General features: G+C 47.9%; 1 protein-coding gene across 2 annotated transcripts in view; it reads left to right on the forward strand.

Annotated features, from left to right (window-relative positions):
• Positions 1 to 3,782: 3,782 nt before the first annotated feature.
• Positions 3,783 to 27,722, forward strand: part of Kif3c (kinesin family member 3C) — a 41,924-nt gene continuing 17,984 nt past the window's right edge. The window contains exons 1-2 of one of the 2 annotated variants that reach the window (XM_048436624.3): positions 3,783 to 4,085; positions 4,361 to 6,120. In XM_048436624.3, the coding sequence (XP_048292581.1) occupies positions 4,570 to 6,120 (1,551 nt within the window). In that variant the 5' untranslated portion in view covers positions 3,783 to 4,085; positions 4,361 to 4,569. Of the gene's footprint in view, positions 6,121 to 27,722 lie in introns of both variants that reach the window. The other variant, XM_085691202.2, reaches the window with a different exon arrangement.

Below are 27,722 nucleotides of genomic sequence, written 5' to 3' on the forward strand. Positions count from 1 at the left end.
TGGAACAAGGGCACTGGCTAGATGGGAAGCCCGTGAGTAAGAGTGCTTGCCACACAAGTACCAAGCGTTACCTGCGCGCTCTTCTCTCTCTCTCCTTTACAGTAAATAAAATAAAGTTCTGAATTCTGGGTGTTTTTTTTTCTGTTTGGTCTTGGTGTTTTGTTTTTGTTTTTGTTTTGAGACAGGGTTTCTCTGTATAGCCCTGGCTGTCCTGGACTTCCCAGAGATCCTCCTGTCTCTGCCTCTCGAGTGTTGGGATTAAAGGTGTGCGCCCCCCCCCACTGCCTGGCTCTGGGTGTGTTTTTCAGGGCGTTTCAGAGCAACTTACTGCAGGTGAGAGAAGCAACTCTGGGTGGTGTGAGCAGGAGCCATGTGAGGCTGAATGGTGGAAACCTGGACTGTGTAGACAGTATTGAAGGAAGGAGGGCATCTTGAACAAAGGAGCACCATGACAATACAGAAACAGTGGGATGTCTGGAGGGACCTTAAGCAAGTCAGAATAGCTGGAGAACCCAGCAGGTAAGAATGGTGGACCTAAAGCTACAAGGAAGACACAGAATGCAAGTGTGGGGGGGGGCATATTTATTTAGAGACAGGGTCTCTAGTAGCCCAGACTGACTTCAAACTAACTGTATAGCCAAGATGACCTTGGGCTTCCACGCCTCAGGCCTCAATTTTCCCAGTATCAGGGTTACAGGCATGTGGCACTGTGCCCAGATTTTCAGAGGCTGAGGATTAAACCCAGGTTTTCATGTCTGCTAAGCAAGTGATCTATCAACTGAACCAGAACCCCAGGCCTGGATCCCTTTTCTTGAGTGCTTTTTATGGCCCAAGCATGCACACATATATCATTTGACTTAATCTTTGTATAAATCCTGTGAGAGAAAGTAAACACTCTCTCCTACTGTGAAAATAGCTGCTCAGAAAAATTAAGTAATTTAGAGGGACTTGCATCTCAGAAGCAATGTATTTTTTTTCACCCCCTCCGCTCCCATACAGAAGGACCTGGGCCAGTGGTGACAACATGGAGGGAGCAGAGTACACTTGTATTTTACCCAGCACTGTAGTGGCAGATGAGTTAGCCAAAATAGAGATGGATGTGCAAAAGCCAAGCCAAGCACAAGGAAATAGTTCAAGAATCAAACAGTAGCCGGGTGGTGGTGGCATATGCCTTTAATCCCAGCACTCGGGAGGCAGAGGTAGGTGGATCTCTGTGAATTTGAGGCCAGTCTGGTCTACAAGAGCTAGTTCCAGGACAGGCTCAAAGCTACAGAGAAATCCTGTCTCGGGGGAAAAAGAAAAAAGAAAAAAAAAAAAAAAAAGAATCAAGCAGTATCCAGAAGCCAGGTTGTCGGAGCCAAGGAAGGTAAAGTTTACACAGTCAAAGCTTCACCAGTAATTGGCCCAAAGGCCAGTTCATCAGGGGAGCTGGACGAGCAGAGTGAGGAGGAAGGCCAGAGAAGCAGGCCAGCTACCAGCTGCTGGCCTGGCTGACAGCCAAATTCTAGGAATTTGGGGATAGCAATGACACAAGGAGCCAAGTTTTGCTGTTTGTTTTGGGATGTGGGAGTCTCTTGCTGCCTAGGTTGACCTTGAACTCGCTGTGTCTCTGAAGACAGCTTTAAACTCTTGATCTTCCTGCTTCCATGTTCTGAGTGCAGATGACACCATGCCTAGCTTTATCTCCATTTTCATAAACTTTATTTTCAAAGCTTGTGAATAGCATAAACATCACATGTCAAATCCATTTTCTAAATGATTATTTATTCTTATTTTACGTGTTTGGGCGTCCAGCTGCACTATTTTGTGTGTTCGGCTGTTAGCCTACACACGTGTATGTGTACCACATGCATTCCTGGCACCGGGGGAAGTGAGGAGAGGACACTGGAGTCATGGATGGTTGTGAGCCACCATGCAGAACCGTCTGGAAACCAAACCCAGGCCTTCTGCAAGAGCAGCTGGTACCCTTGACTGCCAAGCCATCTCACTAGGCCCTGAATCCACTTTTAAGTACACGAGGTCGCTAATGCTGAAGCAGGGTAACTGCTGAGTGGAGGTCGGAACTGGAACTATGTGGTCTGGGAAGATAACTAGTAGCGTGTGTTGCACAGGCACGAGAAATGGAATTGTGATCTCTGATAATCCCTGCCCTGAGGAAGTAAAGACAGGCCGGTCCTCAGTGCTCACTGACCAGACTGCCTACCCAGTTAGCATTCCACATGAGTGGAGGAACATTGCCCTCCCGATCTCCCACCCCAAATAATGAAGTTCAGGGTCTTTCAAAGTGGTGGCTCAGTGGCCAAGAACATTTGTTTCTTTTACAGAGGACACTGGTTCCGTCCCCAGGGCACACACATCAGCTCACAACTACCTACAACTCTAGTTCCAGGGGATCCAGCAGTCACTTCTGACCTTTGTGGGCACCAGGAACACACAGGAAATGCAAACATACATATATACAGGCAAAACACATAGAATAAAATTTAAAAAACAAATGAACAACAGGGCTTCTCTGTGTAACCCTGGCTTTCCTGGAACTTGCTTTGTAGACCAGGCTGGCCTTGAACTCAGACATCTACTTGTTTCTGCCTCCTGAATGCTGGGATTAAAGGCGTACATCACCACAACTGGCTAATTTTATTTTTTTTTAATGATGTCAATCTCTGGCCTGAAGAGGCACCCACGTGGACATGCACCTGTATGTACACGTTCACACACCCACACAAATGCATATACCCCACATAGGAACTGGAATGCTAGGCCCAAGGTTTTTTGTTTTTTCTAAGTTTCATCCTTCTTTCTGCTATGGAAACAGACCACAATAGGACCTCAGGCAGGAGCTTGAAGGAGTAACCACGGAGGAACACTCTTTACTGGCTGGCTTCTAGGCTCACATTCAGCTATCTTTCTCACACACCCCGGGACTACCTGCCCAGGGGTGACACCTCCCACGGTGGGCTGGGCTCTCCTCCATCAATTAGCAATTAAGAATATGTCCCACAGACCAACCTGAAGGAGGCAATTCCTCAGCTGAGCCTCCCTCTTCCCTGGTTTCTCTAGTTTGGATTGACAAAAATTAACCAGCACACAACATGGAGGCACCAGTTCTGTTACAGGCTATGACCCCCTTTAGGATTCTAGAATAGGGCTGGGGCTCAGAGGAAGCTAGAAAAGTGAATTTTTCTAGAAAATTTTTTAGAAAATTTTTCTTAAAAAGCTAGAAAATGGCAGTGCTGTCAGAAGTACAGACTGGATCAGAGTGATGGTGGACAGACTGGGAGGTCAGAAGACGGACGGGCCTTCCTGGGATACGGAGGGTCATGGAGAAGAGGTTGGAGTCAGAGCCCAGTGCAGGCACAATGGGTGGAATCAGTTAACTGCTTCCCGCGCAGTGTTAAAAAGAAGGCCAGGCAGGAGTAAGCCAGGATAGGGAGTAAGCTCCAGGAGGCCTGGTGACACCCTGAGGAGTGGGGCACAGTGACATGTCCCCATCTGCAAGCAAAATGGCAGGAGCAGTGAGAAACTAAGAACGTGGTAGCAGAGAGAACACGCGTGGGTGGGTGGTACAGCCTCAGCAGACTCTCTCTGGGGAGGGGGTTGCATGCGGGAGGAGGGGCTCCCAGACCTGAGGACTGGAGAAAGCGTTAGCAACCTGACAGAACCCTGTTAACAAAGGAAGGACTACATCTCCCAGCATGCTCGGGTTCGGTGGGGTGACGGCGGGCGGTGGCTGCGCCGCATCCGACTGGTGGGTGCGGGACCTGGGTGGGCACCCGAGTCTGTCATCCCTGCGGGGTCGGCGGGGTGCGGGCGGCAATGCACCGCTGTCCCTTGCTCAAGGGCCGCGCCGGGCTCTTGTTCCCCGCCCCGCGGCCCCGCCCCTTGCCCCACCCCAGCCGGGAGACCTAACCCGGGCCGCAGCTCAGCGGCCGCAGCAACATCACTCTCGCCGCCGCTGCTCCGCCCCATCCCCTTCTGTTTTTCTCTCATTCTCCGGTGGCGGCGGCGGGGAAGGCGGAGGAGAGGCAGAAGCAGTCAGCTGTGTCTGCAATGAATGATCCCCCAGCTGAAGGGGAGGACTCCAGGTGAGCCTCTGCCCTCGGGAGTACCGGAATTGCCCGGCCGCCCTAGTCCCGCATCCCCCGCCATGGATCCCTAGGGGAACGGAAAAAGGAGGAGGAAAAGACAGCTCTGCCGCCCACCCCCATCTCATTTTCCTCTTCCTTTATCTCATTGTTGCCGAAGCTGTTTACCGTAGCGCTCCCTCTTGCCCCAGCATGGGGCGGGTTCCAGGCACTGCCCTTCCGCAGGAGCTGCTTGCGCGGTTGCCTGGGGATTCTGCCTAATTCTACCTCTTCAGTCTGTGCACAGAAAACTGTGGAGAGCTGTGGAGGCCTGGACTGCAGCAGCCTCGGGGCCAACTCCCTGAATCCCCACCCTGGGAGGCTGCATGCGGATTGAAGAGCGGTGTCTGGGGGCTGGGCCAGCCCGGCTGATCCCGACCTAGGAGTAGGACAGGAGGACCTCTCAGGCTGTAGAGCGGCCCATCTGGAAGGACAGAGCCACAAGATGGCCAGTAAGACCAAGGCCAGCGAGGCCCTGAAGGTGGTGGCCCGGTGCCGCCCCCTCAGTAGAAAGGAGGAGGCTGCTGGTCATGAGCAGATTCTGACCATGGACGTGAAATTGGGCCAGGTGACTCTGCGAAACCCCCGCGCAGCACCCGGGGAACTGCCCAAGACCTTCACTTTTGATGCTGTGTATGATGCTAGCTCCAAGCAGGCGGATCTGTATGATGAAACGGTGAGACCCCTGATAGACTCAGTGCTTCAGGGTTTCAATGGCACCGTGTTTGCCTATGGCCAGACCGGCACTGGCAAGACCTACACTATGCAGGGGACCTGGGTGGAGCCAGAGCTCCGCGGGGTTATCCCCAACGCCTTTGAGCACATCTTCACCCACATCTCCCGCTCCCAGAACCAGCAGTACCTGGTTCGTGCCTCCTACTTGGAGATCTACCAAGAGGAGATTCGAGACCTGCTATCCAAGGAGCCAGGCAAGAGGCTAGAGTTGAAGGAGAATCCTGAAACAGGGGTCTATATCAAGGATCTCTCCTCATTTGTCACCAAGAATGTCAAGGAGATTGAGCACGTGATGAACCTGGGGAACCAGACCAGGGCAGTGGGCAGCACCCACATGAATGAGGTCAGCTCCCGGTCCCATGCCATCTTTGTCATCACAGTGGAGTGCAGTGAGCGTGGCTCAGATGGCCAGGACCATATCCGAGTAGGCAAGCTCAACCTGGTAGACCTGGCTGGCAGTGAGAGGCAGAACAAGGCAGGTCCCAACACATCTGGAGGACCAGCCGCACAGCCCACAGCTGGTGGTGGCAGTGGAGGTGGCAGTGGTGGTGGTGGTGGCAGCAGTGGAGAGAGGCCTAAGGAAGCCTCTAAAATCAATCTCTCACTGTCTGCACTGGGCAATGTGATTGCTGCTCTAGCCGGCAACAGGAGCACCCACATCCCCTACCGGGACTCCAAACTGACCCGGCTGCTCCAGGACTCGCTGGGGGGCAACGCCAAGACCATCATGGTGGCCACACTGGGTCCAGCTTCTCACAGCTACGACGAGAGCCTCTCCACCCTACGCTTTGCAAACCGAGCCAAGAACATCAAGAACAAACCCCGGGTGAATGAGGACCCCAAGGACACACTGCTGAGGGAATTCCAGGAAGAGATCGCCCGCTTGAAAGCCCAACTGGAGAAGAAGGGCATGCTGGGCAAGCGGCCTCGGAGAAAGAGCAGCCGCAGAAAGAAGGCTGTCTCAGCCCCGGCTGGTTTCCCAGAGGGGCAGGTGATCGAGGCCTGGGTGGCCGAAGAAGAAGATGACAACAATAACAATCACCGCCCACCCCAGCCCATTCTGGAGTCAGCTTTGGAGAAGAACATGGAGAATTACCTGCAGGAACAGAAGGAGCGGCTGGAGGAGGAGAAGGCCGCCATCCAGGATGACCGCAGCCTGGTGAGCGAGGAGAAACAGAAGCTTCTAGAAGAGAAGGAGAAGATGCTGGAGGATCTGCGGAGGGAGCAGCAGGCCACAGAGCTGCTCGCGGCCAAGTACAAGGTAAGGGCCCCAGAGGATGAGTAAAGTCAACAGGGGACCAGTAGATTTCCCTTCGAGGGTCTGTGAGTTGGCCTGCGGCGGAGTATGCCACCTTAGGACCATATACTGACCGCTGTCCTAGAACGGCTAAGCAGAGTACTGTGATACCAGGTAACCAGGTACGCTTTCATGCATGCACACGCACAAAGCAGAATGGTCAGGTTCTTGAACCAGTGAACGTGAGATGGTCTGACTTGTTGCTGTCCATTTCTGCAAATGGCCCCAGGATTGGTCAGGTCTATAAGAAACCCATGTGGGATTCTCCTCTTGTGAGTGTGGCTTCTCATTCCTACATGGCCTTCTCTCCCAATACCTTTTCCCCCTCTGAGGTGTCTTCAGATCTCATGTCATGTTAATAGTATCTGATGTTTGGACAGCACTTCATGGTTTACAAAATACCCCACATTTGTCTCGTCTTGTCTCATCTTCACAGGAGCCATTCAGCATAGTGGTTTTTAAATCCCTACCTTACTGATGAGGAATTAACGGCTCATAAAGTGGCAGGACCAAGGTTCTAGAGCTGAGCTGGTACCTGTAAACACCAGGCTTTTAATCTTTAGTAGCAAGGTCAGACCATGAGACAGAGAATTCTGATTCCTATGGAAATGACCCACTGGATGACTCAGTGCCAGGCCCGCTCCTTGGTGTCCCTAGGAAGGAGACTCAGAGTGTCATGTAGGAAGGAGGATGGAGAGAGAACTGAGCTCTATCCCAGAGACCTAGAGTCTAGGCCTCTTAGACAGCAGTTCATTGAGTAACTGTCTGTGTTTTTCCCTTTTTCCCTTGCCTCCATTTCCGTTTTTATAAAGTAGGATGTTAGCTTGGGGAATCACTGAGCTTCTACCAATCTGATAACTCTATGGTCTGCATTAATCTGAGAAAAAAGAACAAAACAATTGACCCACACAATGAGACCTTATGTCACTTATGCCCAATTTCCCATTGTCCTGAGAGATGTCAGGACTTCAGCATCCTTCCTGAGTTGTCCACTTCTCAGAGAACCTCGGACCCTACATGGAGCTAAGTTACTGAGTCAATCATAGATCTGTTAAATTTCTTCCTGCTCTTTTTTTCTTCTTCTTTGTAAATAGAATGTCATGTAGTCTAGGTTGGCCTAGAACTCTGTCTGTAGCTGAGGATGACCTTGAACTAATTATCTTCCTGCCTACATCTCCTGATTGCTAGAATTGCAAGCAAGAACCGTCACCATGCCTGGTTTTATGCACAGCTGGAGATCAACCCCAGAGTTTTGTGCATGCTAGATAAATACCACCAACTAAGCTACATCCCCAGCTGCCTGTTAAATCTCAGTGCTGCAGATGTCACAACCCAGTGTTCCAGGCATTTCCGGATCCCTGGAGCCTTCAACACTGGGGTTGGAGGAAAAATATGGAGAGTCATGAGTTTGCTTAGAAGATCAAACACTGCCATTTCTTATTTCTTCTTAGGAATGTGGGCTAGGAATGGGGAGGCCCAGCCCACAGCCACTGGAAGTGTGACAACGGAGCCGTGTGCATTGTCTCTGTACTGGGAAATGCTGCTGCAGCCGGGGCTGTGGCCTGGCATGTTTAATATTTAATTCCCTCATGGAGAAGCTCAACCAGGGTTACCGAGCTGCTTCCTCAAGGGAAGGATCAGGGTCTGGTACCTGGGAGATGCAGGATGTTAAAGGGAAGGCTGCTAGTCCAGTCCTGTATAGCAGCGAAAGAGTCTAAGATGTAGGGTGGTGGTATTGACGTGGAAATTCTATCTGACCCATCAGTCATTGATTTCTCTTCCAAGATATCACTTACGCTGTTAAACCGGGAGGCAGTGTGGGTAACAGAGGCTAATAAAGGAATAAAGTGCAGTTGGGTATTTCAAACGTTCTTATTGGGAACTGACTGGTATCTTTCCGTATGAATTTTTACTCCTAAGACAAGGTAAGAACACAGGTAATAGGACAGTCAGGAAATCAGGGTGGAGTTGTGCATAGTGGCATGCATCTGGAGTCCCAGTTGCTTGGAAGACTGAGGCAGAATAGTTCAAGCTCAGGAGTCGAGACTTGGTAGTAATGCATAGCCCATTTTCCAACCTGGGCAGCATGTTGAGACCCCGTTTCTAAATAAATAAACACACAAGCAGATCTGTCAATCGATTGATCAATAAAAAGACTGAGGCTGGTGGTGGCGCACGTCTTTAATCCCATTCTTTAGTCCCTTTAGTCCCAGCACTCAGGAGGCAGTGGCAGGCGGAGCTCTGTGAGTTCAAGGACATCCTGGTGTATAAGAGCTAGTACCAGGACAGGCTCCAAAACTATAGAGAAATCCTTTCTCAAAAGACAAAAAAAAAAAAAAAAAAAAAAAAAAAAAAAAAAAAAGACTGGGGTGACCAGAACTGGAATTCCTATACTAGGTGTATAGCCCATGCAACATTATAATCTTATTATTGGCAGTACTTGGAGTACTGGTATAGGATTGGTTCAGGGTCATACAGTGGCCTGAGCAGAGCCCAGCTGTTCATCTGTTCATGGGCAGCCTAGCTTCTTACGTTGTTGTGTACTTTCCTGGCAAAGTAATTTGGTTTTTCTTTTTCTTTCTTTCTTTCTTTCTTTCTTTCTTTCTTTCTTTCTTTCTTTCTTTCTTTCTTTCTTTCTTTCTTTCTTCTTCTTCTTCTTCTTCTTCTTCTTCTTCTTCTTCTTCTTCTTCTTCTTCTTTTTTTTTTTTTGAGACAGGGTTTCTCTGTGTAGCCCTGGCTGTCCTGGAACTTGTTCTGTACATCAGGTTGGCCTCGAACTCACAGAGATCCGCCTGCCTCTGCCTCCCGAGTGCTGGGATTAAAGGCGTGTGCCACCACCGCCCGACTTTTTTAGTTTCTTATTGGTATATGCTCATCATTATATACAATCTTTCATTATGACAGTTTTATACATGTATATAATGTATTTTGATTATATATACCCTCTCTTGTCCCCCTCCTACTTCCACTGGTTCCTTTACTCGTTCCTACAAACACCTCTTCTTTCCCTGTGCATGTGTGTGTCTGTCTGTCTGTCTGTGTGTGTCTGTCCCAATGAGCTTCACTTAAGTTGCTTATAAGAGCATGGGCACCTTACTGGTATCCTATGTGTGTGGGGGGGTATCTTCCTCCTCCAGCAATCATTAACTACATGAAAGGTTTTTTTTTTTTTTTTTTTTTTGAGAAGACAGGGTTTCTCTGTGTAGCTTTGGAGCCTGTCCTGGAACTCACTCTGTAGACCAGGCTGGCCATGAACTCAGAGATCTGCCTGCCTCTACCTCCCAAGTGCTGGGATTAAAGGCGTGCGCCACCACTGCCCGGCCCAAAGTAATTTTTTTAAAGGTGTATTTATTTTACGGGTACATGTATGCCTGGGTGACTTGCCCCATGTGTGTGCAGGAGCCTGCAGAGATCAGTCTAAAGGGGGCATTGGATGTCCTTGAACTTGTGTTCTAGGAAGTTGTGAGGCGTCAGGAGGGTACTGAGAATGACCTGAGTTCTCTGAATGAGCAGTAAGCACTTCTAACTGCTAGACCATCACTCCAGCTCAAACCATTTGTTTTTATGTAACACTGCAACATCTTAATCTTACTCCTTCAAAACTCCCTTGTCGTGGACACTGTTTCCATAGGGCAGCTGTGAAAACCAAGGCTGGTCTATGAATCTGGTTAAATGGCAGAGCCAGTACCAGACGTTAGGTCTTCTGATATCTCCCCTGCCCTGTGTTCTTTTCATGTCACTCAGGGCAAAAGCCTCTCTGAGCTTTGGGTCCCAGTCAGATAAAGAGAAACAGAAGCTTGACATAGATAGATCCCAGGGGAGTGAGGTGGATGTTGGGTACTGGTTATCAGATATAAACTGAGCAGCCTGGGGAATTCCAGGAGAGGGATGACTCGGTATCCTGTGATTTCTGAAACTCCTAACCCAGGATGATCAGCAGGGACCAAGGCCAGAATGGAACCCAGGCTGAGGACCCAGCCCTCCTGTCCTTCCTGCCCCCAGGGTACAGCTGGGTTGGGTTCTGAGGTGGGGGAAACATTTTGACAGCTCCTTAGGGAGTCACCAGGTGGCTGTAAGATCCTGTCCCACCTCTTTCCCAGGATTGCAATGGAGATGAAATGAGATCATTATTAGCACGGGGGCATTTGAAATAGGTTGAAAACATTGAAATGAATGGAGGGCATTAGCGACCACTGGGTGCCTTGTGTCTACCAAGCAGGGGTCCAAGACTGACATCTCTGTTGTTAGTTTAACTCTTTCCTTACCCGGCTTTTCTCAGTGCGTTAACACAGCTCTGCAGAGTCAGGCAGGAAAGGTCACAGAGACCTCAGGAGCCCGGGAGCTTTCCCTTCTCCATCTGCACTGAATTCTTTCCCCACTTTCTGGTTAGCCATCAACTGCACTTCTCTCTCTGCCCCCTGCCACTCCTTCCTCCAGTTCCTACCACCCCCACCGCAGGCCAGCTGAGTGCAGCTGAGTCGACCCAGTGCCCTCATTCAGGGTCTGACTCATCTTCCAGTCTGTCTTGCCTGCCTTCCCTGCCTGCCACCCTCAAGGCTCCTGATTCTCTTTGTTCTCTGGATGTGCACCAAGTGCCATGCCTTTCTCCTCTAAATCTCTCTTAAAAAAAAAAAAATCTCCTTTGGCTCTTCCCATATTTGCTTTGGGCCTCAGAACGTGAAGGGTACAGATGTGTGAGTTTGTGATTTTGACCGGTGCCCTGTGTACCATTAACCATTAGCAAGCCACATACTTAGGTCATATCTCCCGGGGTCTGAGGGACTTGATAGCAGTCTCATCCTATGAAGTAGGAGGAATAAGGTAAGATTGACATTGCAGACTCACGGTGCTCTCGGAAACTGCCCACACGTGCTGGTGAATGGGTGCAGAGGGGACCATCTCTAGTCAAATTTAACTGTGCAAGAAAATTTGCAAGTGATGGCTTTATTTTAAAGCTAACTTTAAAATAACTGATACCGATTTCACAAACTTTGAAAGGAAGCTGTTCCAGGTAGGTGGAAAACAAACCCCAGGCTGAAATGGAAGAGAAGCATCTGTAACATTGGGGTGATTCTGCAAGAAGCAAGCAGATCGACAGAGTGAGGGGCAGGGACTCTGGCTGGAGCCCAACTCCCTCTCTCCCTCTCTCTCTGTGGTGGGTTTAGAAAAGAAGCCCTCAGAAACAGTCACCCAAGCCAGAGGGATGAGGTCACTGCAGGGAGCACAAATCGAACTGAATATTCATTGTCCCCTTTGTGGGTTCCTCTTCTGCCTCCTATGTTGAAGAATAAGAGTTATCCTCAGATCGGGTTAGCGGACAGGAAGCTTCAACCCAAGCATTAACAATCTTGGCCATAATAATGAGGTTATTAAGATCTACTTTATGCTAACTATATGCAAATATGCAAATTAGGTCATTTGTTCTACCCAAGTACCTTCCAGGAAATGTATTGTTATTGCTCCCATTTTCTTTTATTTTTTTTATGAATTGAGTCCAGGGCTTTGGCCATACTAAATAAGCATTAAACTGTTGAGCTACCTCCTAACCCTATCTTATTTTTAGTTAGATTTTTTTTCCTGTGCTGTAAATTGAACACCTTCCTTATTTATGCAAGGCAAACAATCTGCCACTGAGCAATATCCCCCACATAATACAAATAACTTTTTAAAATGATTCATATTATCTTGTTTGTTTTTGAGAGGTTTTGCTAAGTGGAGATGGCTGATCTGGAACTTGGTAAGTAGAGTGGGTTGGCCTTGGACTCAAAGAGATCAACCTGTCTCTGCCTCTCAAGTACTGTGCACCTCCACGCCCAACAAAACCATTGTTGTTTTTTTTTTAATTTAATTTAATTTTATTATCTTGTGTGTATATGGCTGTTCACCACATGCTGTCAGTGCCCTGAAGGCCAGAAGAAGGTGTTGAATCCTTCAGAACTGGAGTTGTGGATGGTTGTGAGCCACGATATTCTGGGATTCAAATCTGGGTCCTCTGCAAGAACAAGTGCTTTTAATGGCTAAACCGTCTCTCCAGCCCCCCAAACCATTATTATTAATGCAAGGTCTCGTTATGTCTCTCAGGCTAGCCTCCAACTCCCAAATGTCTTATTTCAATATCCTGAATTCTGGAACTGTAAGCATGAATCACACTATGCCTGGCTTCAAGAACTGCTTGTCAGAATCCACTTGCTTTAAGAATGAGTGTGGGATCAGGTAACAGTGGCGCCTAGCACTTGGGAGGCAGAGGCCTAGCACTTGGGAGGCAGAGGCCAAAAACATATGAGTTCAAGGCCAGCCTGGTCTACAGATTGAGTTCTAGGACAGCCAAGGCTACACAGAAGAACCCTGTGTCAAACAAAACAAAAGAATGAGTGTGGTTTTAAATACAGCTTAATTGATAGAGTAGTTACTTAGCATGTCTGAAACCATGAATTCAGTCGCTGGATTTACCAGGCTTGTTGGCACAAGCCTGTAATCTGAGCACTCAACAGGTGGAAACAGAAGGATCAAGAGTTCAAGGTCACCCTTGGCTGCATAGCAAATTGGAAGCCAGCCTGTGTTATGTGAGCCCACCTTATTAGGTGGCCTTAGTAGTGATGGGTTTGTGGGTATTTATCCCAAGAGGAAGAGACCTGCTCAGTCATCCTCATCAGCTTAGACCATGAAACCCAGTACAGACAGGTTCAACAGAACCACCATATACGGGCTGCCCATGCATGTTTCAGCATTGCCAGGGCATAAGTTTCATTTTCAATTTATCCCCAGACTCATTGAGTTGAATGCATTATTATGTGTTAACCACTCCTTGATACGCTAATAGGCTCTATCTGGAAATGGAGCTCAATGGTAGAATACTTACTGAATTTATCAGCAACCAAATAGGGCTGGACACCACCCCAGAAACTTCCATAGTAGCCTAGAGAGTGTCTTCTTTCCCAAAGCTGATCTGATTTCAAACATGTGTCCTCAAGGACATTGGGCCGGTGCAGACACTGGGGAATGTACAGGCTTAGTCATCAGAACCCTGCGTGCACCCCAGCCCCATTCCGACTGCGCTTCCACTCTCAGAAGAAAAGCTTGATGGTAACACACGGACCATTTTCCAGGCTGGAGCTAACATGTAGGTCAATGTCTATGGCCTCTCCTTGTTGGTGGGAGGGTACCAGTATTCCTGGGTTTCTTCTAATCACTGGTGAGTGATTAGAAGTGTGGTTAGTTCACAGAAGTGTTTTGTGCCCAGAGGAGTTTTGTTGTTGCTGTTGTTGTTTGAGACAGGTTGTCTCTGTAGACAAAGCTGGCCTTGAACTCACAGAGATCCACCTGCCTCTGCCTCCCGAGTGCTGGGGTTAAAGGCACATGCCACCACCACCTGGCTTGCCCAGAATATTTTGCAATGTAAAAGTCTGACCAGTATGAAGCCAGTGAGAAGGTGTGGTGGCACCAGCACTTGGGAGGTAGAGGCAGGACACTGATCATGACCCTTTCTCAGAATCTGAGGCATGTGGTTCAGTGGCAGAGCTTTGCCCAGCTAATCCAAGGCCCTGCTTTATTATTTTTTTAAGTAAATCTTTATTTATTACATATAGAGTGTTCTGCTTACATGTATACTTGCAGGCCAGAAGAGGGCACTAGATCTCATTACAGATGGTTGTGAGCCGCCATGTGGTTGCTGGGAATTGAACTCAGGACCTCTGGAAGAGCATATAGTGCTCTTAACCTCTGAGCCATCTCTCCAGCCCTGAACCCAGGACTTTATGTATGCCATGTAAGCACATTCAACTAAATATTCAACTATGTCCATAATCCCCATTTAGTTTGTTTGATTTTTTTTGAGACGGGGTCTCCTGTAGCCTAGGCTGGCCTTCAGCACTTGGTTTTTTTGCCTTCACATCCCAGTGGTGGGTTTATAGGTATGTACCACCATGGCTCACAATACATTTTAAACATGATTTTATATATACATTTTATATATATATATAATGTAATCCATTTGCCATTTGGGCTTCAGGTTCTCATGACGCTCAGGAGGCCATTTGGTTAGTGCGGGTTTCTCAGCACTGTACTGCTGGCTGGAGGAGTGTGTGTTAGCATCGCTGCCTTTGGTCCCTCCGGCCCCCAGAGACATGGAACTAGATGGAGAGGCTGTGATAATGTCCTCATTGTGTCCTGAGGACCCAGAGCAAAGGCCTATAATTCAGATGGAGAAGAGACTTTGCCCTTCACTCTGCCCTACCAGTCATTGCGCCTGGCCTGGTGGCCTGGCACTTCTGTAGCTGCGGAACCCAGTAGTATGTCTGAGTGGCTAGGAGAATGACCCGCCTCTCTCTCACTAGGAACTGCTGAACTGCTGGGTGGGTGTAAAATGTACATCTCCATGCTTAGAGCTTGCACACTACCTGCACTTAGGATCTAGAAGTTTTGCTTATTTGTGTTTTTTTGTTTGGTTGTTTTTGTTTTTTGTTTTGTTTTTGTTTTGTTTTGTTTTGTTTTGCTTTGTTTTTTGAGACAGGGTTTCTCTGTGGAGACAGGGTTTCTCTGTCCTGAAATTCTCTCTGAACACCAGGCTGGCCTCGACCTCGACCTCAGAGGTTCTGCCCACTCCTGTCTGGGATTAGAGGCGTGTGCCACCACATCCCACTATTATTATCCACCTTCTGATGCTGGAAAATGAAGCCAAGTCCTCAATCATACTAAGCTGTGCTCTTTCTCTAAGCGTCTGGGATTTTTATTTTTATTTCATGTGCATTGGTGTTTTGCCTGCATGTGTGTAAGGGTATCAGATTCCTGGAACTGGAGGTACAGACAGTTGTGAGCTGCCATGTGGGTACTGGGAATTGAACCTGAGTCCTCTGGAAGAGCACCCAGGGCTCTTAATTGCTAAGCTATCTCTCTAGCCCTCTTTTTATTTTATTTATTGTATTATTATTATTATTTTGTTATTGTTGTTTTTTGAGACAGGGTTTTTCTTTTTTTTTATTTTCACATCTTTATTATGTTTGGACCTTTAAGAAATATATACCATAATATATACCACTATTCAGTAAAAATCTATTCTAGGTTTTAGGAAGCACACACAACAAACTATCTTGTTTCTGGTCTCTAAGAGTACCAAGGATTTATCAGAAAGGTAGGCTCTGATCTATGGAATTGCAAGCCTTGAGGTTTTCATCACTGTGAAATATGTTCAAGTGGATAAACTTTATTACTGTTTTTCTTCTGGAACAGGCTAAGTTTTAAGTTTGTAGTCCATTATAAGAATATTCCATTCCTTAAGTTCTGTTGTCTATCATGTCTTTGGAAAACCAACCTGGTTTTAGAAAAGTATTTCTTTTCCCCTGTACAGTGAGGATGAATTTCCCAGAACACATCGAGACAGGGTTTTTCTATGTAACCTTAGTTGTCCTAGAACTTACTCTGTAGACCATGCTGACTCACAGAGATCCACCTGCCTCTGTCTCCTGAGTGCTGGGATTAAAGGCGTGCGCCAACACCCCCTGGCTCTTGTTCTTTCTTTGCTTTATGGGGCTCGTGGGAAGCTGATAATGGCAATGATGAGAGTAACAATAAGGCAGCTCCCTTTTTTTCTTGTGCACTTAACGCAAAACACTCTGATATGTTCTTATGTGCGTGGTGTCGTTTCCGCTCACAGTAGCACCATGAAGCAGCACCGTTCCAATTTCCATGTGACCAGTAGGGACACTGAGCAGTGTCATATGCCTTGGGCAATGTAGTTCCAGAATCATGAGGCTGTGACTAACTGGCACCCTAGTACATGACCTTCCCCTCCACACTGCCAAGCACCTGATCAGATTTGTGCCATATCCCTCACTAACAGGTCCCAGTGGGAGCTCCCGTCTCCTGGGATGCTGAACTAATCATCTTGGTCCATATGATGCAAACCTGTGCTTGCATTCAACCCGTCACCACCAATTCACATCATCAAATCATGTCTTAAAAAAATAATTTTTAGTCAATCTCATTGCCCAAACTATCCTAAAACTTAACCTTAGCCCAGGCTGGCCTTGAACTTGAGGTCCTCCCACCTCAACCTCCAATGCCTTGCTACTTTTTACCTTTTCTAAAAAGAGCAACAATAATATTTTGTTTAGTACGTTATTTAGTTTTTTTTTTTCTTTTTGGGCAACAGTGAACCTAAGGTCTCATCCATATGAGGCAAGTGTTGTACCACTAAGCTACAACTGCGGCCCTTATGTTTTATTTGAATCAGGATCTTGCTATATAATCTAGGTTAGCCTGCAACTCACTCTATAGCCCAGGCTGGACCTTGTGGTCCTCTTGCCTCAGTCTTCCCCAATGAGACTACAGGGATGTGCCACTACACTCAGCCTGTTTATTTATTTTTGCAATAAGCACAGTATTGCTTTTGTTTGATTTGTTTGGCGCTGCCGGGCATTGAATGCAGGCCCCTGTACACTACAACGCTCTGCAGATAATCTACATCTCCAGGCCTACTGCCTTTTATTTTTTATAAGGTAGAGTCTTACTGTATAGTCTAGGCCGCCTTTGGACTCATGACTCTCCTGCCTCAGCCTCCCCAGGGGCTGGGACTACTGGCACATGGCTGACTCTTTTATTTTTAATTTTCCAATTAAAATTTTATTTTATTTTATTTTATTTACATTTATTTATTTCGATGGGGGCTGTTAATGACACAGCAGTCATGAAAATCAAAGGAAAACTTTTGGGGAGTTGGTTCTTTGTGTTTACAGGATCAAACTCGGGTTGTCAGGAATGGTGACTTGTGCTTCTTTCTCGATTTGCTGAGTCATCTTGTCAGTCCTTGTTTGTTTTTGTCTTTTTTTTAATTCAACAAAAACAAATCGAAACTTTTACATGAAGAAAATAAACTGTTGTCAGAGTTCTGTGGTTTTCAAAAAATAGGGGAGAATTTAGACTCCACACAGAAAGAAAGGGAGCCAGAAGTGGTGTCTTTACCTGGAAGCCCAGTATTTGAAATGTGGCTGCAGTAGGATCAGGGTTAGGAGTTCAAGGACAGCCTTGGCTACACAGGGAGTCTGAGACCCTATCTTAAAAAAAAGAAGTGTTAAAGTATTAACCCTTTAACAAAGGCCTGTACTCCCAGCTCCTCCAGCGCTGACTCAAGGATAATGGTGCTTACTGCTTTTGTTCAGTTCCCCCCACCCGTGTGTTGGCTTACAACCATCTGAAACTCCATCTAGGGAACCCAATGTCTTCTTCTGGCCTCTTCAGGCTCTTGCATATATGTGGTATGCATGGACTCTCACAGGCTTACATACATATACATAAATAATTAAAAGACAAAACGCTGAAACAAAGAACTATAAATTCAAAGCTGACCTGGGTATAGAATGAGTTCAAAGCCAACCTGCAAAATAAAAAATGAAAAAGGCTAGGGTGATAACTGAGTCATAATAATGTGACTGCCAAGGAGGAATGAAGACCTAGGTTCAAACCCAATGCCCCCCAACACACAAAAATGTGTGTGTGTCTGTGTGTGTCTGTGTGGGTGTGTCTTTGTGTCTGTGTGTGTCTATGCCTGTGTTTGTATGTATGTGTGTGTCTGTGTGTATATGTGTCTGTGTATGTGTGTCTCTGTGTGTGTGTGTGTCTGTATGTATGTATGTGTCTGTGTGTATCTGTATCTCTGTGTATGTCTGTGTGTACCTTTGTGTATATGTGTCTGTGTGTATCTTTGTGTGTGTGTGTCTTTGTGTATATCTGTATCTGTGTGTGTGTGTGTGTATGTCTCTGTGTGTGTGTCTATGTGTATGTGTGTGCTGTGTCATGGTAGGGTGATTCACTTAAAAGCAGTGATAATTTAGAGGAATCGGGGTTTGTGTAACATTCAGTGGATTTAGTTACCAATAATCCTGTGACTTGTACACATCTCTTGGTCTCCCAAGGGACGTAAAAACAATCCAATCAATAGGTGTTGGGTGCATCTTGCTGGTGATCCGTGGTGACAGATGGTCAGAAGGCCTGGTGAGAAGAGGTAGGGAGGGGTGTGACTGAGCCGGTGTGATTGAGCTGGGAGCCCTGAGTCTCTGTCACCTGGAACAACCCACACTCAGGGCCCTGTACTTCCTCTCTGAAATGCATCCTTAGATTTTGTCAGTTCTGATGAACTGGCGTTCTGTCACCTGGATTTGCATCCCAGGTGTTGGAGAAAACCTTCTAGGAAGCTATAAATACAAGGTGGGCGGGATATAGTGGGGCCAGTGAGATTGCTCAGTGGATAAAGACACTTGTCCTTGCCGCCAATCTGTGACCTGAGTCCTAGCTCCAGGTCCCATGGGGTAGAAGGAAAGAACCAAATTGCACAAGTTGTCCTTTGAGTTCCACAGGCCCACCGTGGCACAAGCACACACATGTACACACACTTCTGTGTTATCCCTGGCTGCCTAGGAACTCCCTGTAGATCAGGCTGCCTCTGCCTCCTGAATGCTGGGATTAAGGGTGTGCACCTGCACTGCCGGGCCCCACCTTTTCCTCGTGCCAGCATGGGGACCGGCCAGAGCCAGCCTCACTTCACTCCCTGGCCGATGCTTTTTCCAGTCTCCGATTTTTCCTTTTGCTAATGAGAGTGTTCCTGGAACTTGCAACATCAGGCATTTACGTTGCATTTTGAGCCATCCAAGGAGGACACGCAGATGGAGCGTCCTGGTTTATGTCCCCAGGGCAGAAAGCCACTGAAAATAGCACTGTTCATCTGAAAATAGATCTATTCATTCCCTCCCCTTCATCTCTCCTTTCTTCTTCCCTTATTGCTGACTCCTCAAGACCTACAATCAGGGAGCCTGAAAAGAAGAGAGAGGTCTGCGATGGTTGGAAGGGCTGTCTCTTTTAAGAGATGAAGTGGGGGCTGTTGAGCTGGGATTTCGTTGGCTTGGTTGGTTGGTTGGTTTGGTTTTTTTGCCATGAGTGGTGATCGCTTCCCAATGGCATAGTCAATGAGTGAGTTACCATAACATGTCATTGTGCTTGATTTTTTTTTTCAGTGCTACCAAGGCTTTGTTAGGCAATTGTGCTACTTAATGAGCTATCTTCCCAACGCCTCCCCGCCCCCACGTACGTGGTCATTTGTGAAGCACTTCTATGTCCCTTGCCCAACAGCTGTTCTTTAACCAGAGCCTGCAAGAGAGTGAGTGCCCTGGCTCCCACTTTACAGAAAGGAGCTCTGGAGTCCAAGGGCCGACATCTCAGACATTGTCACGGTGTGTGTGTGTGTGTGTGTGTGACAGAGCACACGAGGAAACGCTCACTCGCGTGTCCTGCTCTCTTTACGTTAGACCATTCCCACGAGCATTCCAGGTTTCAAACTCTTTAGGACTAGCTGTTCTCAACTTATGAGTTGAGATACATGCGGGGGTTGAACAACCCTTTCACAGGGGTCACCTAAGACATTGGCAAGCACGGATATTCGCATTAACAATTCTAACAGGAGTAAAATTAGAGTTAGGAAGTGACAACGGCAGTCATTTCATGGTTGGGGGTCCATGAAGAACTGTATTAAAGGGTCACAGCCTTAGGGAGCATGTGGGTAAGAGCTCTCTAACCTGCCCTCACTGCAGAGGGCCCAGAAGAGCCCCACATAGCTGCTTCAGCTGGGAGAGGACGCAGTAGCGCTCTGAGCTTTCCTGATGGCTCCTGAGTCAGCAGAGATACAAATATCAAATTCGGCTTCTTTCTGCACACTGCTGACCTGAAGCCAGCGGATAGCCAAGGAGCAGAGATAAGAGCACTGCCCTTGGAGTCAGGTTAGTGTCCCAGTATTCTCCTGCTGCCTGGCTCTATAAGTGTGGGTACGTCTGAGCCTTCGTCTTCTTTGTGTCAAGCAGAGACCACAAGCGTGGTATCATGTCATAGGGTTCTTGTAATGGTATAGGATGATCAAAGTGAAGAAGACCTGGTCTGGGGGAGACGGTGATAGATTAGTGACTGAAATACCAGCCCTGCCCCCTGGGGCCCACATGGCAGAAGAAGAAAACTGACTCCTACCAAGCTGTCTTCTGGCCTTTGCATGTGAGTCGTCGCTCCCTGCCCTTTAATAAACATGTGTCTAGCCAGACATGGGGCAAGATACAGCTGAGACTCCAGTCCTCTGCAGACTTTCATAAAGTAGCTGGCTGTGGCACCAAAGGCTGGTTTGCCTTTTCTGATCTTGGAGGATCACACTTGATGGTAATCCTCCCCAAGAAGTGGTTGGTCAGATCTGTCACCCTCCTAGCTTTCCTGACCAGCACTTAAGAGGGCTCCTATCTCCTCTGGTCAGTTGATCTCTCTCTCTCTCTCTCTCTCTCTCTCTCTCTCTCTCTCTCTTTCTCTCTCTCTCTCTCTAGGTCTGTAGTAGTAATATGCCACCACTCCTGTTTATATGATGCTGGGGTTCAAATTCAGAGTCCCTTACATGCTAGGCAAGTGCTCTACCAAGGCATCGAAAGCCCCCAGCCTCCCTCCCTCACCTTTTCCCTCCCCTCCTTCTAGGGAAATCTCACTACTATGTAGCACAGGCTGGCCTTGAACTTGTAGTCTTCTTGCCTGAGCCACAGGTGTGTGCCTCTGCATCCAGTTCAACCTCTGGTTTTGTACTCTGGTTGTAACCAGAACTGGAAGAAGTGACCTCTGACACAGTCCCTGTGGGGATCCTGACTGTTATTGATTGTCCAGCTGCTGACCTGCCTCTCATACCCCAAGCCGGAGCCCTAATCAACTTCGGAAATTACTTGAAAAGTTCAGAGTTGATATAACAGGAGTTATGCACATGGCTTCCTTAGTTAGGAGACGCCAAGCTTGCATGGCTTCTTGCCTGGACCTCTATGTCCTATCTCTAAAGCATGGAGTTCTGTGGCAATGACTCCCAAGGCACTTGGTCACTATGTGATCAGTTCCCTTCGCTCAAGAATCAGACCATGGCACACTGGAGCTCCCAACCAGCTCTGCTCTACGCCCACGACCTCTGCTGACCTTTTACTCACACTGGATGTGTTTAACATCTGCAGACGCAAACAGCCCTGTCCCCAGGCCCCACCCACCTGTTCTCTTTTGCTCTGAAAGATCACAAAGGAAGCATTGACCAGAGCAGATGAGAGATCCAGGGAACTTTTCCTTAGGACCAGGACCCCGTATAGCGGGCCTTCTGCCCTACATACCCAGCTTGAACTGGACAAGGGTTGGAGGGCTCCCTGTCCCTCCACTTTCCACAGACAATGGCTAAGGACAGATTTCTAAGGCAAAGGAAGACATGAGTCCGTCTTCAGAAGGAACAGAAAAAGAAAAGAGAAAAGAACAAAGAAGGTGGTGTGTGACACATTTCAGAGTGGGGGGGGATAGCACAGGCCAAGACCGGGGAGGAGGAGGGCTGAGGCTCTTGCACCTGGACCCCATCTTGATTTCATACCAGAACCAGCCCCCTCTCCTAACACAAGGCTGGTCTTGTCTGCCCGGCTTGGCAGCCACTGAGGATTCGGTGTGCAAGACTTACTTAGCGAAGAAGTGGTAATACAGATTCAATTGTTATCCGGCCTGGGCAGGACCAGCTGAGGAGAGGGACACTGAATAGATGGAAATGGACAGTTAGTCATCATTCAGGATGTCTTCTCAGGAGGGCCAGCCGGCAGGAGGGGCCCGGAAGCAACTCTAGGTCCAAGAAGTAGCCATAACAGGAAGCAAGCTGGGACTCATGCCGTGGTGACGTCGGGAGGATGACTTGGGGGACTCGGGGGACTCATAGTCTTGGTCAGTGCTTCAGATGCCTGGCCTGATTGTTAGCTCAGATTCTGTTCGACTATGTCCAGATGGGATAAAGACCTAGGTAATGTATAACCTTTGGGTAAGGAGAACACGGGCTTAGATATAGGTAGCTGGGGAGGATGGAGGCTGAATAAATGGTTCTGCTGTGTATCAAAGGTTCATGTGTTCACCTAGGAGTCACCCCCAGCTGGGTATCATAGAACATGCCTGAATGATGCCTGAAGGGTCATATGAGATAAGGGATAGCCTATATAGTCTATATAGTTGTTCCAAGTCAATCTAGGCAATATACCAAAACCTTGCCTCACAAACAAAATAAAACAAAAAAAAGCATCTCCAAGCAGCACAAAAGAGTGGTTGGGAAAGGAGAGACCGGACCTTGATGAGATCACCAAGATGGCATGGAAAATATAAAAGGGAAGCCAAATATGGTAGTGCATGCCTGTAATCCTAGCACTTGGAAGATAGGCAGGAAAATGGGCATTTAGAGCCATCCTCAGCTATATATCAACTTGGGTGCCAGCCTGGGCTACATTCAATTCTAATCCCGTCTTGAGGGAAAAAATGATTATTAAATTAATTAAATGAGGAGGCTCACCTCTTTTTTTTTTTTTTCCAAGAGAGGGTTGCTCTGTGTAACAGCCTTGAGTATCCTGGAACTCACAGAGATCCACCTGCTGCCACCTCCTGAGTGCTGGGATTAAAGGAATGGTCGCCACATTCGACTGAGGCTCATTTTTATATCTATTATTATAACAATTTTAAATGACACTATTTCATGCTTATCTTACTGTAATAAAATTATTTTCAGCCAGGTGGTGGTGGCGCACGCCTTTAATCCCAGCACTTGGGAGGCAGAGGCAGGCAGATCTCTGTGAGTTCGAGGCCAGCCTGGTCTACACAGTGAGTTTTGGACCAGGCAGTGAGAATCTGTCTTTAAAATATATATAATTAGAAATATTCTTTTTTTTTCTTTTTAGGTTTTTTGAGACAGGGTTTCTCTGTAGCTTTGGAGCCTGTCCTGGAACTAGCTCTTACAGACCATGCTGTCCTCAAACTCACAGAGATCTACCTGCCTCTGCCTCCCAAATTCTGGGATTAAAGGCGTGTGCCACCCCCCCCCCCCCGGCTTCTGTTTGTCATTATAAGTGTGTCTATAGAAGTGAAGAAAATTGTGTGTACCTGTGGACTAGCCCAGTGGGCAGGGAAAAAAGATGAAAGAAATTAGCTATGCCAGGAAATTTATGACGTTTCTTACTTTTTACCCAAAGTCATTTTATTTTTAGTTTATCATTTTTATTAAATGTACATGTATGTGTATGCCACATGCATACAAACACCTCTGGAAGTGAGAAGAGGGCATCTGATCCCCCCCCCCCCCAGTGCTGAAGTCGCAGGCCTTTATGAGCCACCTGACATGGGTGCTGGGACCCAGACTTGAGTCTGCTGAGTCTGCTACAAGAGTAGCACCTGCTCTTAAGCACTGAGCCATCTCTCCAGCCCCTCATCTCTTTGTTTTTGAGGTCGGGTCTCATGTAGCCCAAGCAGGTGTCAAACTTGAACTCACTATGTGCCCAGAACTGGCCTTGAACTCCGCATCTTCCCTCTCCCACCTTCCACGTGTTGGGGTTCATAGGCATGCAGCACTACCCAGGCAATCTTCCCTCCGGTGTCCTCAAAGCTGCTTCTTTTGAAATCCCGTGTGTGTCCTCGGATTGAATGGGAAAGTCAGGATGCTTGCTTCCTACAGCCGTTTTTAATTCTACTGTGTCCAGGCCTATCCTCTTAATCTTCCTTTGTTTTTGCAGCCTGAAGAATCCTGTTTTTCCATCTCTTACGGTAGCCCTGAGAAGGCCTTCCCTGCCCTTCTCTGGCTCTCCTGTCTCCTCTGAGTCTCTGGAGATTCAGAGTGGCATGGTACACAGTACTCCAGATTTGTCTGCATCATGGTTCTCTGAAAGGGGATAATCTGTTTTGTTTTGTTTCCAAAAAGCCTTCACGAAGGTCCTGGGCCCACTGCTATTGGATTTTTTAGCCTTGGCAGCATATTAAGCCGATGTCTTCTGGGAGCAGTAGAGAATTTCTCCCTTCACTGTCCTGTCTTAGTCTGGCTCATAATGCCTTGCCCACAGCTGTCATTTAATGAACAGCATTAGGATCACTTTCCCCACAAATGGGAAGCTGTAATAGATGCTCACCGACCTGCCTTTTAGTTATTTATTTCAGTCAGCTCACACCGTTCCTTATAACTGAGAATGGATTTGGGGGTATCTGTGAAATTGAACAGTTAATCAGTACGTGCTTCCTTATACAACTTTTTGTTGTTGTTTCTCTCTCTCTCTCTCTCTCTCTCTCTCTCTCTCTCTCTCTCTCTCTCTCTGAGACAGAGTTTCTTTGGGTAATAGCCCTGGCTTTCCTGGAACTCACTCTTATAGACCAGGCTGGTCTCAAACTCAGAGATTCACCTGTTTCTGCCTCCCGAGTACTGAGAGGAAAGGCGTGCGCCACCACTGTCTTCACACCCCATGCAATGGTGAATACCTCTGATATACAACCTTTGAGGGGGGTGAGAGCATTCTAACATCTCAGATCCTGGCCGTTGGCTTCCCTAATGTTGCTGTAATTTTGTCCCAGTTTGGAAGAACTCCGAGATGCTCGTCAGGCACAGTCTTCTGTTGGTGAATACATGCTGCTCTCCCTGTAGCTAGTCCTGTTTCCTAAAACCCTCAACACAGGGACACATAAATCACTCAGGGACCTAGGAAAATGCATATTCGTGTGTGTGTGTGTGTGTGTGTGTGTGTGAGAGAGAGAGAGAGAGAGAGAGAGAGAGAGAGAGAGAGAGAAAGAGAGGGAGAGAGAGCCTTGTTGGAAGTCAGAGGTTGACATTGGTATCTTCCTCTATCACTTCCCACCTTTTTTTTCCTTAGTGAGCCTGGAGTTCTGTGAGCCTAGACTGGCTGCCCAGCAAGTCCCAGGGCCCTTCCTGTCTCCATCGCCCCTCACAGCACTTCCTGTCTCCATCACCCCCTCAGCACTTCCTGTCTCCATTGCCCCCCCCCTCAGCATTTCCTGTCTCCATCACCCCCTTAGCACTTCCTGTCTCCATCACCCCCTTAGCACTTCCTGTCTCCATCACCCCCTCAGCACTTCCTGTCTCCATCACCTCTCTCAACTCTGTTGATCTAAAAACTCAGATTACTTGTGCTGACCCAGTAAACCTTTTATCCACCAAGCCCCAGACCCAGAAAGTGCAGAATCTGATTCACTGAGTCTGGGTGGTTTGTTCGTTTCCCAGGTGATTCCAATAGGCAGCAAAATTTGAGAAGTATTGCCTTTTTGTTAAGTGACGGAGATTAAAGGATTGCCAGAATTACATAAAATACTGAGCGAACTCTGAAGACTTGGGGCTGGAATGGACAATGTGTGCGCTATGGAGACTGAACCAAATGTCACCCAGATGTTAGAGCGCACAGATCCCTGTGATCCTCAGCAGTAGGGGGCTTTATGTCACACCTGTCCCACCGTGATACTGGGTTTCCCAGATGTTGTGACCCCATGACAGGGAACATGAGCTGATGAAAGGAAGAAGAGGCTGGGATAAAGCTCCCCCAAAATAAAGGCTTGGAACCCCCCTTAGGACAAAGCCTAGGGATTCTGTTCCATTCCCCTAACACTTAAAGGGAACGGCTTTATGCCAAACACTCTGCCAAGCTTCAGGGACCCTGGCATATGAGCGAGGCATGAGTCCTACCTTGATGGAGCTAGCAGGGGATGAAACGGAATGTTTCTAGTATCAGAGAAACTGTAGGGATGTGCCCTGGTTATGGCAGAGTCTGAACAAGCAGCCTCAGAGAGATCAACGAAATTTTCCTAAGCTTTCCAGCTGGGTCTTGCAAGATGAGTAACAGTTTTCCAGGTAGCTATGGAGTGGGGAGAAGAGAACGCTGGGTTTCCTCCTGTGGGGAATAGAGGCCCATGGGATATCTGAGCAGAGGAGAAGCTGTTTAGGCTTGTGGTTTTGGAGGATGGATAACGGAAGAGGAAACTGAGGCTGTCAGAGCCCATGGGTGCTCCAGACACGTCTTAAAGATTTCAGTGAGGTCAGCAGGCATCAGGAAGGACAAAAAGGAGACAGTGATGTAAATTGCAATAAGAAGCTTTAATGATGACATATAATGACTGGCCATTTATGGGGGTGACTAAGGTGTAAGGCTGCGCTTAAGCAAGCTGCCAAGGGCACCGAATTTCAGGGTGATGCTCGTTATAACCTTGAACTGAGAGGAGTCAAGATGAGTTAAGTCTCTGACACGGTGATGGACTAGATTGTGAGGCGATCATTCAGGGGTGCAGAGGGCTATGGTGTGGCATCAAGGTTAGCAAGCCCCTCCATGGCCCCTTGCTCTCCCCTTTGTCTTTGTGACTACATAGGTCTTACGCGAGGTTCCCGCCTCTCCGTCTGGCCTGGCTTTGCTCAGTGTCCACTATTCCACTATTATGTTGCACAACTCAGCTACTGACCTCCCCACAGCATCCTTTAGCTGCGGCCTTCCCTGAAACCAATGATGCGATGCTCACAGGTGGCTGCCCACTCCCCCAGCCTGGCAGCATCCCCAGCTCTGAGAGCCCTCAGACATGTCAGCTGGTTCTACCGGGAAAAATTCCAGTGGGGCAGCAGCCAATTTCTTCCAGTGGCTCAAGGTGATGTCAGCCTTCCAGGAGGCCAGCTATGAAATCAGAGGGCAGTCGTCTGCCCTGGGAAAGTGCCCTCTTATTGTTAGTAATGACAGTGCATCTTATGGAGTCAGACTTTGTGTCAGTCCAGGTGGGGTGGGGGCTTTCACACAGCATGGATCTCAGTGAGGCTGGGGATGCGGTGTGTAGATCTCTCCTCTCTGTTATTTTCTGGTGGTCCAAGACTAGTATTCTGTCTCGTCATTTGTTACATGGGGAGGAAGGAGGGAGCTCCTGGCTGTTGAGGGTTCTGTCAGCTCCTGTGTTTGTGAGCCATGCAGAAAAGAAGTGAGGTTCTGATACTGTGGCTGAGCGGGGAGGACATGGCTTGCTGGGCCTTCAGCTTAGTGGGCAGGGCAGGTGTGTTGTAGGTTGTGTCTAAAGCCCAGGTAGCCTCTGGGGCCTCATTTTGTCCCCTGTTGCTGGGGAATCTCTCCCTTGGGTTGTTCTGATTTCCTCAGCAGCCCAAGATTAGACCAAGATTTCCTGCTGCCCCAACGATGAGCTGTCTTCCTGAGTCAGGAACCACACAGTCCAAGGGCTGGACTGCCCAGTGGCTGCCTTTTCTCCTCCTGCTGCATGCCATCTGGGGCTTGGTTGCCAGGAATAGATTGCCACCCACCCTCCTCACAGGCATGGTGACCCAGCCATTCCTTTGTATCCATAGCAAAGAGATCGGGTGCCTTATATTCCTTAAGGATCCTGTCCACAGTGGAAGCTCTGTGTTACTGCTCTAGAGGCTGACGGAGGAAACTCAGTTCTCACTGACGCTACAAGGCTCCTTCTGGGCAGGTCTTATGTCCACTCCTAGAAGGATCGCAGGAAAGGGGAGCAGAGTCTCTGCTTTGTAGTCCATCTTGGAGTGGACCTAACAAGAGGATCAGGAGTTTAAGGTTATCCTTGGCTCTGTTACATGGAGGAGGAGGAGGAGGAGAGAGAGAGAGAGAGGGAGGGGGGAAAGGGAGAGAGAGAGAGAGAGAGAGAGAGGATCTCTTAAGTTGTCAACAGACGTGATGTCACATACATGCAATCCCAGCACTCAGGTGGCAGAAGCAGGAGGATTGCCACAAGTTCCAGGT

The sequence above is a fragment of the Myodes glareolus genome, chromosome 6 (genome assembly GCF_982192425.1).
Source record: "Myodes glareolus chromosome 6, mMyoGla1.1, whole genome shotgun sequence".
Lineage (NCBI taxonomy): Eukaryota > Metazoa > Chordata > Mammalia > Rodentia > Cricetidae > Myodes > Myodes glareolus.